Raw genomic sequence first — 14,512 nt, forward strand, 5'->3', positions numbered from 1 at the left:
TAAGCCGCTTCTCTTATCTTTTGACGGAGTGCCCGTACGCCTCGTCAAGGCAAAACCAAATCTATTTGGCGACAATCGCCGTGAACAGACAACTCTGGTGAGTACGTCATGTCTGTCTCTCTGTGAAATCGGGACCGCGATGCACCAGAAACAAAGCAACGCATTCGTAATTTACATGCATGCTAATTTCACGTTATTTGACAAGCGCCACTCCATGTGAAAAATAACACCCCCTCTTCGTTGTCTCCTATACTTTTATAGTACTAAAGATCTTCTCTCTGAAGTTCCTCTGCTGGCAGTTCTGTGTCCCGCCCAGAAAACCCCCACCCTCAAATCTCGATTTCTATGTTCCACTGCACCTGCAGCATCTGGGGATATGTGTTCTTCTCATCTCCCCGTTTTATTTATCCAAGTGCACCTTCAAGTATTTAATCTCCTTGTTTCTATTTCTGTGCTCAGGACAGGTTGATAGTTATCACTTACACCTTAGCAGGGCATAGCTACCAGTGGTGCAGCCGGTACAATGCACCAGGGCCCAGAGGTGTGAGTGGCCCCAACTACAGCAGCCTTGAGAGGGCACCTAATTAATCATGCTGTTGTTCAAAGATTAAACAAGACATTTTCCTGTCATATTTGTTGTGCGTTCAAACCTAGACGTCAAATCTTATTTTTTAACATGAAGGCTGGTGTTTACTTTTCTGTTGCTTGCGGCAAAGGATGAGGATTTTATAACATGCATTATGTGATAATCTTGCTGGTATAAAGCAAAAGGCTGTATGATGTTTTCTTTTAACAGCAGCCATCTGATCGCGGACATGCAGCAAGATGTTCTGACCTCCTAATTTTCCGCATAGCTGGATGCTCACACCACCTCTTAAGACACACAGCTGGATGTCCAGCCTTCCCCATCCCACTCACAAAGCTACATCTGGATGCTCCTGCCACCACATCCTACGCACATACAGATGGGTATTCAGGCTACTGCATTCCACTCACACAGCTGGATGGTCAGAACATACCTTGTTTGACACACATAGTTGGATGGTGAGAGCACCTAATTTCTCACACAAAAACACAGGCGTGCACGCACACACAGCACTATCAAAGACACACATTTGGTTAGTCAGCTTACCTCATTTCAATCAAAGCTAGCTGTTCAGGCCACATGGTTTCACTCTCACTTACAGCTGATGCACAGGCCACCTCATTCTCCTGACACACAAATGAATGATGTTTCAACTCCATTACACACACACACCTGCATGCAAAGTCCTGTTCCACTAACACACAGTTGAATACTCAGGCCACAGCTCATTCTATACACACACAAAAGGATGTTCAGACCATCTAGTTTCATACAAACACAGCTGGATGTTCAGGCCTCGCTCCACTCAGACAAAGCTGGATGTTCAGACCTCCTCATTCCTCTCACAAACAGCTGAATATTCAGGCCTCTTTGTTCCACCTAAGACAAAGATGATGCCAATACGACTTATTTTCCCACACAGCTTGAAGTTCAGAGGACCTACAGGTGCCCACATGCAACTGGATTTTAAGACTACCTCGTTCTATTCACATGCTGCAAGATTTGCAGACCACTTCATATATCACACAGAAAAATGCTGCGTGGCTCAAAGCGAAGCGCACAGCACCATCTTCACACAGCACAGTACCAGAAAATATACACATGCATTGGGTATTCTCATGACACCTTTACTCACACATAGAAGGATCCCAAAGTACCCAAGTAGTGCATTTCTAATCGGTCACCTGCAAAATTCACCCACATAGGTGCATCCCTGATCTCACAAAGAGAGGGTTCACATCACCCCCACTCCCACAAAAGGAGTTGAGAATTCCCATAGAGGGCCTGGTCCCAAAACTTCCACTTACACACCAAGGATCTCAACTCACCGTCATTCTTTGCACAATGATGGAGGTGCCTAACTCCTGAACTCATACACATGGGGATACAAAACACCTTCAACCACATACAGTCAGGCCTCCAATCAACATGAGGAATCTCTAGAGTTTACATTTACAGACTGTCCCACCTCAGGTAACATCAGAAATACACGTTTCGAAAGAATGACACTCAACTCAACATTTACCTTTGCTGTAAAAAGTCTCATTTCGTTTGAAAGATCCTCAAAACTTAGACTTTGAGCAATCTTCAATGGAGAGAAGTAATTGTCAGCTCTGAGACACTCACCTACACACCTCTTAACTGTCAGCAGAACACAAACACCAAGGCTCAGCTCAACAAGCACTGGCGTTGCCAATCGGTCTCGCAGTAGGAAAGTTGGAGCTATTGGTTTTTTGTAAATGACAAACCCCTTTATGTTTTTAAAATGAAAACAAAAATAAAAGGCATTGTTATTTGCAATTGTAATAGCTCCAACTTTCCTACTACGAGACCTATTGGCAACGCCAGTGCTTGTGTAGCAGGATCTCCTCCAGGGTAAACATTGCTCTCCTTTTTGGGAGGGTTTGGCGATGGGTGGATTAGTGGCAGAGGCAATCACTGTTTTATAAACCTTATCATTTGGAGAACCATTGTTTATACTATATTGTGTCCCACGTGTGCTAAAGTTTTGTTCAGGGGCTCTAGCTGCGCATTTTGACGGCCTTCGTGCACAGTGCTGAAATCTATGAAATCACACGAGTGACTACACAAACTTTGGTCATTGTTGCCCTTGCCGTCACCTAGTTGACATCTTAGCCAGAATGGTGGCCTGGATACGTGTAACAAAGGGAGCAGCGTAAAAAAGTTATTTTCGGACCCTGGGACAAATGATCTCACATAGATTTTCAGATTTCATTATGAAATGTTATTTATTTATTCAAAATGGTGACTACTTTTTTTGCGGAATCTGGGCCCATAGTCCTGTGGCATGTTGTGTAAAATCAATAGCCTACATTAGCCTCTGTTGATATTCTATTGGGCGGGAAATGAATACCTGATGTCAGATGCATGAGTGGAGGAGGGTGCAGGATTGGTATTCTTAATAGTCTTTCACTGTGTGATCATGTGACCCAGTGCTTGGTGAAGTACAAAGGGAAAGGGTTGGTCCACAATAAGAAATCTTAAATTATTTCCAGCTCTGTGCGGCTGTTGCCTTCAGTGATTTTCTGCCATGTTTTTCCATCTCACAGTTGGTGAGAGGATCAAAGACGACAGATCAGGCCTCCGGGCAGTGGTAAGAACATAGTGGAAGCCAGGTTCTGAAAGTACTGGTGTCCATTTTCACCCAAGGCCTTTTTCATGATGCATAAGGTCTGAAATTCAATTCCTTGGTCTATTGAGAGACCGAGGACATGTTTCAGAATACATGCAGCATGTAGCCAAAAAATAAATATTAGCTTTGCTTCTGTATTTTGTATCCTCTTAAGTTTTGTGGAAGGCTCTTGTTAAGCCTTGTGCAGACATTGTTGCAGAAGTCCATTCATTTATGGCGCAGGGTCAATGCTGAATCAACATGGGATGAGGCTGGAGTTAAAGCGTGAGGATCTTACTGAGGAGGTTAAGCTCGTAGTTAATTCTTCTCACCAATATGTTGACGTGGGCTGATTAAGAGCTGTGATTTGAAATTAACCCCCACGTTACTGACCATTTAGGCTGCTGTGGGGCTGCCGCAACGTTGGACCACATATGAATGTAAGTGGGATCCATCTCCTAACCTAAAGAGTTTGATAGGTGGCAGAATCAGTTGATGCATATTATGCTATGATTCTTATTAATATTATTACTTTATTTCGGCCAGTTTGGCCATAAAAGTCACATACATACATAAAAATCGAACATTGAACATAACAATATTTAAGAAGGAGTTGTACGGAGAAAGAATAGCTTTTACAGTTCATTTTTTAGAAACAATCACGCGATATATTTCAATTTTTTTTTAAAAATTTTGTTAAAAAAATATTAAAAATGTAAGGGTTACGTAAGCATATACACTTTTCCAGCTCAGAGACAATGTCCTTGTTTTCTACGGATTATGTAAGCAGAATATAGAAATTTACTTATACTAAATACAATGAACTGGGTTGAATTACTTTTCATGATCCTAAAGGCTGTTGAACAGGACCTAGTTCCCAGAAGGTTACACATTGGTTTCAGCCATTTCTTTCTAGGATTCATATATGCGCTACAAACAAAAAACATGTGAACCTCATTCTCAGAACAGTCATTGGAGCACATAGGGCAACACCCAGTTTTAACATTCGAAGCTCCCAGTCTTTTTTGTGCCCATCTTTCGGTGTTGTAATTTAGCATAAGTATCCCATATCTGAACTTTAAGAAAAGGGTTTTTGCAATGGGTGGCTCAATCTCGTCCAGGAATGTTTCAAAACAAAACTCATCCTTAAATGATAAGAAAGCCTGGACTGCGGAACCAACACTAATTCCATCCACTAATTTTCCACTCATGTGGGTCCAGAAGGCTCGCTTAACTACTAGTTTGGAAAAGGTAGGCATTTTGTCTGGAGTCTCCCACATTGAATATAGGCCCAAGAGTGTATTATTATTAAACATCTGCTCCAAACAGGCAGCAATGGGGAATTTTTTAAGTCACAAGATTAGAAAGATAATTTGAGGTGACTGTATTTGGATTATGTGGTACAAAAGGGGGTGGTGATGGACGGAGCATCTGAATCAATCAAACACTCACACCCAGTCAAAAGATCTGGGTTTAATCCATCACCGTTCTTTAGCCCACTCTGCCACCCCAGTTCAGACATGGCTATATGCAAATCAGTCTGACCCTGTACCTCATGGGAACAGTCCAGCCCGAACTGCCAAGCCATGTCTTCCCTGGACCGGAAACAAGCTTCCGAGGACCGGTTTCTGGCATTCCAGCCATCTTCAGCCCGGCTTACTTGAATCCAGTGGCAAAGTGAGCGGTGATGGATTAAACCCAGATCTTTTGACTGGGTGTGAGTGTTTGATTCAGATGCTCCGTCCATCACCAACCCCTTTTGTACCGCTTTTGGCTGCCATAAGTGTGGCAGGGTATGCTCAGACGTGAGTCCCTTGCTCACTTTGCCACTGGATTCAAGCAAGCCGGGCTGAAGACGGCTGGAATGCCAGAAACCGGTCCTCGGAAGCTTGTTTCCGGTCCAGGGAAGACATGGCTTGGCAGTTCGGGCTGAACTGTTCCCATGAGGCACAGGGTCAGACTGATTTCCATAAAGCCATGTCTGAACTGGGGTGGCAGAGTGGACTAAAGAACGGTGATGGATTAAACCCAGATCTTTTGACTGGGTGTGAGTGTTTGATTGATTCAGATGCTCCGTCCATCACCACCTCCTTTTGTACCGCTGTATTTGGATTATGGGACTGATGTACAGGAAGGTAAATTGCAAGGCCCTTTTCTCTCACACCTTATGAAGCCCATAATATGTGAAGTAATATATAAAAGGGGTGAAAGTGCTAAAAAACAAAGGATGATCTATACTCAATTTATTTATTTATTTATTTATTTTTAGAGTTTTCTATAGCGCGAACTTGAACCGATTAGGTTATCAGAGCGCTTTACATAGCACCAGTTCCGTTACATGATATCACAGCAGTTTACATAGAATCAGTTACGTTGCACATTTCAAGATCTTGAACCGATTAGGTTATCAGTGCGCTTTACATAAGACAGCATTCGATGTCCAGTGCCCTCCTCCGCCGTGTAGCGGGGGACCTCTTCCAACCCTCCGAAGTCGTCGAGCTGTCGGGACTAGGCTCCTGGAATGTCAGCTGCCCCTTTACAGGGCACTTTACATAGAATCAGTTACGTTACACATTTTAGGAACACATTACTTATTGCTCTAGTGAGTAGGGTTATCTCTTCACATGGGGGAAGGGGAACACCTGGCTGTATTCCAACAGTTCCACAGGCGTTTAGACGTTAGAGCTATAGTTCTAAACACAGGGAGGGGATACACAAGGATACAATCTAATAATCATATGGGATACTAGTCGTTAGAATTGTCTTCTATCCTGACAGGAGGGATGTGACTAGAAACACTCTAAGGGTGATATATAGGGGTGTTAGAGGGTACAAAGGACCGCTGCAAACACTAAACTAGTATCAGCATAGAGGAGGGGTGGGTGGGATGCAAGGGTCTGGAGGGAAGGGCTAGAGTCCAGCGAAAAACTGTCCGAACACACCGCAGCATTCACAGCATAGATGAAGGGAGGGTAGGATGCAGGGTATGGAGGGAGGGTCTAGTCCACGAGAAAAGTCCCCCAGGGTCCAAACAGCAGCATTCACAGCATAGATGCAGGGTGGGTAGGATGCAGGCTATGGCGGGAGGGTCTAGTCCACGAGAGAAGTCCAGTGACAATGACACCATTGTGTTGAAAGTTAAGATGCCTTTAGACACTGCTTAACTCAAGGAACATGTTAATTTAATAGCACCTTGTCCCTTTTGGAAATAGATTCTCTGCTCCCCTATGTCATTGTTTTTCAGTGATATATGAACCTTTGTGGAATATACACTGGAAAGGTGGGAACAGTTTAGTGGGTGAAAACACTCTCGCAAACTATAGGTTGGAGCTTTAGCTATGGTATAAATGCCAAGCAATGTGCCCATCCGTGTTCCAGACACAGTGACCGCATAATTTACCTTTCACTTCAATTATACGTTCCTTCAAAGCACCTCCATCGCCTTATAAACGACATCCCGAGGCAGAGCACTCAGCCTGTTGTTGAAGTCAATGGAGTGAGTTTATAATCTATTCATCAACTCAGAGAGCTAAAATTAAGGTACCACGTGACGTTAAATGTACAGCTAAAACGAACTGCACAAAACAGGCTTTTAACTTCCTTGGCTATTCAGCATTTCTTCTGAAGTGTAGATTTGAAAACGTTTTTGTCAGTCTGACTCAGACTAGCTTTGAGCGACACTGTTGCATAAAAGAAGCCAATTTCGCAGTTTACTTTTAGTTGCCCAAGATGTCATTAAGACAGGAACTATCAGAGCATGTGTAGATTCGTGATTAGTTACAGTATTACTTATCAATTATGTTTTGAAACACACAAGAGAGAACATTATGAAACGAAATGGAAACTGGTGGGGGGGGGTACTGTAGGCAACAGTTCTGAACCTTTTTAGGGTGATAATTATTTGCAAACTACTTTCCATAATTTACATAGTATTTAATATTCTTTACGTATTATTATTTACATATGAATTGTTACCACAAGTCGACTCTGACACTTGAGATGTACACATGTACCATGATTGATGCTCAATAATTGTTCTAAATTTACTGTTTTTACTATTTTGTGCATACCCTTCTTTGTTTTGTGTGGCATCATGCTGGCTCCTCGGGTGGACAGTTGTTTTATAAATGTTTAGAGATGGAATGTCATACATTTGTCTCAGTACAGGACAGAGGCAGTGTTGCACTTGCTTAGAACTTCTGCCCCTCAATGAGTTAAACGCAAAAGGTGACTTCTGTGGGTGAGTTTGTTTCATGACAAGGATCACTTGTGACATAATTGTGAGATCAGTGCTAAATTCCGATCCCTCTGCAAACGTGTTTACCAACTCAGCCAAAGAATCCTATCAGATAGTTAAAGAACTACTAAACATCCCTACAGCACCCCCCCCCCCAGACAGAAGCAAGGATCTGGCCAATTACTTCGAGTCTAAAATTCTGCGGATACTGGACTCCCTTCCCACCGTCAGCCCCCCTCCCATCCTGGCTACGGCGGACGAAAACAACAGCCCACAGCTGGAAACTTTTAGAGCTGTTTCCCTCACCGAGGTGACGTCCACGCTAGAGAAAATGAAAAGCGGTTCCCCCCTTGACCCAGCCCCAGCTAGATTCTTAAAAAAGGTGTCCTCCATCATAGCCCCTATTATCAGGGACCTCAACTCTTCCCTCGCTGGTGGAACGGTACCCTCCAACTGGAAGAACGCAGTTGTGAAGGCTTTGCTGAAAAAGCCTCAACTGAACCCGGACGACATGTCCAATTACAGACCGATCTCACTGCTCCCTTGTATCAGTAAGATGGCTGAAAAACTAGTCAACTCGCAACTATCCCAATTTCTCGAGACAAACAACATCCTGCGCCAATCCCAAACTGCGTTTCGACCCGGCCATGGCACGGACACCGCACTCCTCTCCGTCATCGAGGAGGCAAGGCGTATCCTAGACTCAGGGGGATCAGTGGCAGTGATCCTCCTGGATCTTAGCGCCGCCTTTGATACGGTGGATTATCGTGTCCTTCTACACCGCCTGGCCAAGGCAGGTATTGTGGGTACGGCGCGAGCATGGATCGAATCCTTTCTCTCCCATCGATCCTTTCAGGTGTGGGACGGCAACTCCCGGTCAGTACCTCTTCCACTGAAGAATGGAGTTCCCCAGGGGTCGTCGCTCAGCCCCACCCTGTTTAATGTCTATATGGCTCCCCTGGAAGACGTAGTGGCCCCCTACGGTATAAAAATTATTAACTACGCTGACGACACCCAACTTGTCATATCCCTGTCCCACCTGGATAACCATCCTGACAGCCTGCTGCACTGCCTCCAGGACATCCATACCTGGATGTGTGACTCGGCCTTGAAGCTGAACGGCGCAAAGACCGAGATCATGCTCCTGGGCAATAAATGGATGACCTTTCCACCCACATCTTGGCCCGACACCTTCGGCGAAATCCCCTCTCCTAGAAATGAAATCAAAACACTAGGAGTTTGGTTGGAACCTGACCTCACCATGAAAACGCAGGCAACCAAGACAGCAGGCACCTGCTTCGGTCTCCTGCGGTCCGTACGCAAGATCCTGCCCCTTCTTCCCCTCCCATCCAGGAAATTACTTGTCCAGGGTCTTGTCCTGGCCCGGCTCGATTACAGCAATGCCATATATCTGGGGGCCCCTGAATACACCCTGGCCAAACTCCAACGCACCCAGAATGCGGCGGCCAGGCTCATTATGAACCTTCCCCCCAGAGTGTCGGCTAAGCCTGCCCTCAAAGCCCTACACTGGCTTCCAGTCCGCCAGAGAGTAGAGTTCAAGGCCCTATGTACCACCCACAAGCTCATCAATGGAGCTGGCCCTGCCGCGCTTAAAAACATGGTCACCCCATATAAAGCCTCAAGACCCCTTCGCTCCGACGCCGAACACCTTGCTACGGTGCCTAAATTCAGGAAGGCTCGCACCGGCGGTCGCCGCTTTTCGGTCAAAGCCTCCACAGCGTGGAACTCACTCCCTCTCAGTCTACGCCTGGAACCCTCCCACATGGTGTTCCGCAGGAAACTTAAAACCCTCCTTTTCCCCAAATAAGGCACTCCCCCTACCCCCCTCTGTATCTTCCAGGTTGAATAGCGCGGGGATGCCTACGGGTCACCAGGCGCTTTAGTAATCGCAAAAAAAAACAAAAAAAAAGGATCAGAATTAAAATGATGTGATAATGAGAATTATCACACCCTTACACTTTTGCCCTTATACATTCTTGCAGGTCAAACCTGCTGAAAGTTATCAGGGAAATGGCCCAGAAAGGAAGACAAACCATGCAGAATTAAAAAACGATTCTATGTTTTTTTGCATAGAAAACTCAGAATAGGAGGTAATTACCACATGTGATAAATACCGTTATCCTGGGGAATACCGGACCTTATTCCACAAACTTGTACTGAGGTCTTAGGGTTTTCATCTTTCTGAGGTGGGAAGATTGTGTTCAGTTCCATTTTTTGATAGTGGCACCTATTGCTTACAGAGCATAGAGACCGCAAATGCTACATTTTAAAACACAAATTGGAATTATCATTTTTATGCATTATGAGTATTTCAAGGAATGTGCTGTGGCCCCTCAATTGGACAGAAGGCATCTGCAAGAGTGATGTGGCCTGATACACTGGTCTGTTCCAGTAGCGACCCGTGGTGGGAGTGGGGCTGGGCGCTGACGTGGGGCGAAGGAGGGGCAGGGTGGGGGTTAGTATAAAACTAATTTTGTTGCGCTCGCTGCATCACATTTGGTGATGCAGTGCGCGCAACGAAATTAGTTTTATTTATTTATATTTACTTACCTCTAATCTGCCGTAATCCGTAGTTTACTACCCCCCCACACTGCCCCTCCCTGCGTCACCACCCAGCATCACTCCCACCACGGGCCGCTACTGGTCTGCTCTTTATCATCTCACTAGTATGCTTTCAGCCCTTTTGCCCCCCTCCCCTGTTTTACAAATGCTCTTAGTCTTTCCTAGATTGCTCCTGTCACATACACCACACCTTCTTAGTCTGCTATACATTGTCTTATCTCACACCCTCCTCTAACTTACTTGCCTCTCCTCAACATGCTCATACACGCATCCTTCGCTCTAAACTTTGCCTCTCACACTGTTACTCTTTTCCAACCCCGCTATCACATGCCCTTCTTTCCCACCCCATGCCCGTTTCCTCCATTCGGATGGAGAGCCTTGGAGAGGAGGCAATCCCCTGGGGTTCTCTGGTAATGTAGGCTTCCCCACAGCCTTTCATTGCTTAGTGATTCTCCTTACATGTCCAGATAAGCCCCTTTGCTCTCACTTATTGTCAGTGGCAGAGTCAGCACCATTCCCTCTCAACTCCAAGTAACATTACCTGTGCTGCTTACCAACAGAAGTGTACATGACAACCTACTAAACAAGCATTTGCAATGCAATAGGTCTTGCATTATTAAAGTTTGAGCTATTGGCATTGTTAAATAATGCAACACCAATTGCTCAAACTTTAATAATGTGAGACCTATTGCATTGCAAATGCTTCTTTTGTTTGTAGACTCTAGTTCAAATGATGTGCGAATGCAGGAAAGCAAGGAACAACTGAGTAAGGAAAAATAGTCTTCATGTGATTCAGATAGTACTGGTTCGTGCTATCAGCACTTTGACACCCGTCCATTCATCCCATTGTTCAATACATGTCATGCTTAAATTGTATTTTGCTAAAAAGCAAGTGTGTAGTGGGTAGGGTTTATGGACGCTCTGTTTAGTGGGTGGGAACTGGACTTTGCAGGTGGAAAGGTCTCTTGCATTTTAAATTTTCATAGGAAGTGTTACAAAATTATTTGAGACTGCATCTTTTGGTCATTTTCATCTGATTCTGTCATAAGTGTAGACCTTCCCAACCAGTTATTTAGGATACAGAGCAAAATGTAAGATTAGTGGGAATGTTATGAAGGTCTATTCGTTTGTGTACTCCATATTTGAAAGCGATACAGGATTGATACATTGTGGAAGGAAGTAACTAGGGCAATTAAAACATTTTTCAATTCGAAAATATTTCTGATTTGTAATTTCTATTTAAATGGCCCTTTGTGTTAAATGCTTAAAATTAAAAACTGCAAAATTGTGTATGTAAATTATTCTTTTCATTGCCAGCACCAAATTATGCTAGAATCTGTACTTTTTTTTATGTGCAATAGTATTACCCCGCCACCTCATGTTCAATCCATCCAGTTTCAGTGGAGACTGTTTGGTGAGGTTGGTGTTTGATACTGTGCAGAATATGAAGGAATTATTCAGTGATGTTTCACTCAGTATAGCTTTGTTGGTAAGAAGTGTGATTTCCTTTGCTGAATTCAAGGTTGGGAGTAAGGACTGGATTGAAACCATTGTTTTAGCAGCCTTACTCCATCTCTGCCTGTCAGTAAACATGTTGATTGAACACCTTGATTAATGCACTGTTAAAGGGCCAACATTTTCTAACCTACATATGCAGTAAGGCAAGCTGAAGTGTGTATCTCTCTATCTTTTTTTCCTGCATTCAGTTGATCCTGTAAATGTGCCACCCACTACCTCCACTCGTGTGTTTTATATCAGTGTTGGGGTTTGCTGTGCTGTGATTTTCCTGGTGGCGATAATATTGGCTGTCTTACATCTACACAGCATGAAGCGAGTGGAGCTTGATGACAGGTGAGATGAGAGTTGAATTATTGGTTAAATATATGCATGATGCAAATTGTTTCTAAAATAATTGGCCATACAGCATTCAAATACTCCATTATATATTACATATATGTGCGTAAAAAAAATAGATTTATTTATTTATTGCATGGTGGTCACCACTGTGTAATTACAGTTGGGCCGGAGTTTCCATAGGGAGAGCAGTTTTTGTTTTGCTAATGACTTTGACACCCTTTGATGACTCTGCATAACATTTTGCAGAAAAATAAATCATACACCTCAGCTACTTCCTGGAAAGTTTAGGGGTGATCCATCAAGGGAGGGCCCAAAAAAAGAAGGATCTTGCAGGGATGTGGCATTCCTATATCCCGACATCCAAGGCAGATTTGTTGGGGTCAAGGGCAACACGTTTTTTATATGTATGTTGTCCTTGGGACATGTAGGCCCAACCCCCTGAAGCACAAACCCTTTGTCTGCTGGTTTGCAGTATCACATTATGGATCAGGGAAGGGGACAGTCTGCAGTTAAGGTAATATCTTTGCAGCTATGTTAATGCTGTTCCAACTTGTAATTATGGTTCATTAATGTCAAGCCTTTATTAGGGTGAGTGCTTTAAGTAAATGTTGTAAGCTCTGACTGCACTACTGACATTGGGTCCAGTATAGCGATGTGTATACGTGTTTTCAATGTTTATTATTATCAGGGTATGTATAATGCTCCCAAAATGCTCCCTGATGTGATGCAAGTATTTTCAGGAGCTTGAAAGCAAGATTAATGATTCTTTGCTTTCAAAATAAAATGTACATAACAAGCATTTACAATACAATGGTTTTGCCTTTGTTAAAGTTAGAGCTATTGGCATTGCTCTTGACATTATTTTTATTTGTTTTTTTAACATAAATAAATGGCATTGTCATTTACAATGCCACTAGCTTTATCTCTCGCAAATGACACACACAAACACACAGAGCCCCCCCCCCACACACACAGAGCCCCCCACACACACAGCCACACAGAGCCCACCACACACACAGCCACACAGAGCCCCCCCACACACAGCCACACAGAGCCCCCCCCACACAGCCACACAAAGCCCCCCCCACACACAGCCACACAAAGCCCCCCCCACACACAGCCACACAAAGCTTCCCACACACACAGCCACACAAAGCTTCCCACACACACAGCCACACAGAGCCCTCCACACACACCCACACAGCACAAGCAGGCAACAGGGGCACACGGAGGCACAAGCAGGCAACAGGGGCACATGGAGGCACAAGCAGGCAACAGGGGCACACGGAGGCACAAGCAGGCAACGGGGGCACACGGAGGCACAAGCAGGCAACGGAGGCACAAGCAGGAAACGGGGCACACGGAGGCACAAGCAGGCAACAGGGGCACACGGAGGCACAAGCAGGCAACAGGGGCACACGGAGGCACAAGCAGGCAACAGGGGCACACGGAGGCACAAGCAGGCAACAGGGGCACGAAAACGGAGGCACAAGCAGGCAACAGGGGCACACGGAGGCACAAGCAGGCAACAGGGGCACACGGAGGCACAAGCAGGCAACAGGGGCACACGGAGGCACAAGCAGGCAACAGGGGCACAAGCAGGCAACAGGGGCACACGGAGGCACAAGCAGGCAACAGGGGCACACGGAGGCACAAGCAGGCAACAGGGGCACACGCAGGCACAAGCAGGCAACAGGGGCACACGGAGGTACAAGCAGGCAACAGGGGCACACGGAGGTACAAGCAGGCAACAGGGGCACACGGAGGCACACGCAGGCAACAGGGGCACATGATTACTGGTGGCTGACATTATTTCATGAAGTCGACCCATCACTTGTTTTGCTTTCCTTAAACAGAACAGGGTAGGAATCGAGTTCCTGCACATTAAAATGCACATGGAGTATTCCAAGCTAGCAGAAAAATGGGGTGGACAGTGATATTATTCTGTGTCTTCTACCGTCAACAGAGGGGTGGCTATCTATTTGTTCTAGAAGTGATAAACATGGACCAGGAAGATTACTTCTGATAGATGTTTCATAAGCAAGAGCCCTATGAAACGGACAAGCAATGGTAACTGTGTAATGACGGGTAAAATGGATATCCTCAATGAACAGGGACAGAGCACATATTTTCGAATGTAGTTGGCTGACTTGATGGATAGCGTAGATATGATGGATGACTGGAGAGAACTGCATTGCACTGAAAGGGCTTATTCCTTTACCCTCTCCACCTACCCCCTACCCCTCCCCATGGCTCAATAAAAGAAAAGACACGAGAAAAAAAGCTAAACCTAGCATCTTCTTTCAGCCAGTGGGGCTCTCCTGCAACTCCGGCAGCCGAGGCAGCGGTAGGGGGGCGGGAACGGGAGCCGAGGCAGCGGTAGGGGGGCGGGAACGGGGCCGGGGAGACACAGAGAGCGAGGCAGCGGTAGGGGGGCAGGAACGGGAGCCAAAACCTAAAAACAGCCTGTGCCAGGAGAGTAAACACAAGATGCTCCAATGCCATTAGGAAAAAGCTGAGAAGACTACAGCCTGCTCAACGTGGACTTCCTAGGGTCACAACCTGATAAATGCAAAATCATCAGAGAGGGAGAACATAAGAGAGACGGCACATGCAA

General features: G+C 45.2%; 1 protein-coding gene across 2 annotated transcripts in view; it reads left to right on the forward strand.

The window, feature by feature from the left end:
- Window positions 1–14,512, forward strand: part of RYK (receptor like tyrosine kinase) — a 906,407-nt gene that overhangs the window by 395,632 nt on the left and 496,263 nt on the right. For both annotated transcript variants that reach the window (XM_086943935.1, XM_086943936.1), the window contains exon 6: window positions 11,745–11,889. In XM_086943935.1, coding sequence (XP_086800061.1) covers window positions 11,745–11,889 — 145 coding nt within the window. The remainder of the gene's footprint in view (window positions 1–11,744; window positions 11,890–14,512) is intronic.

The sequence above is a fragment of the Lissotriton vulgaris genome, chromosome 11, assembly GCF_964263255.1.
Source record: "Lissotriton vulgaris chromosome 11, aLisVul1.2, whole genome shotgun sequence".
Taxonomy (NCBI): domain Eukaryota; kingdom Metazoa; phylum Chordata; class Amphibia; order Caudata; family Salamandridae; genus Lissotriton; species Lissotriton vulgaris.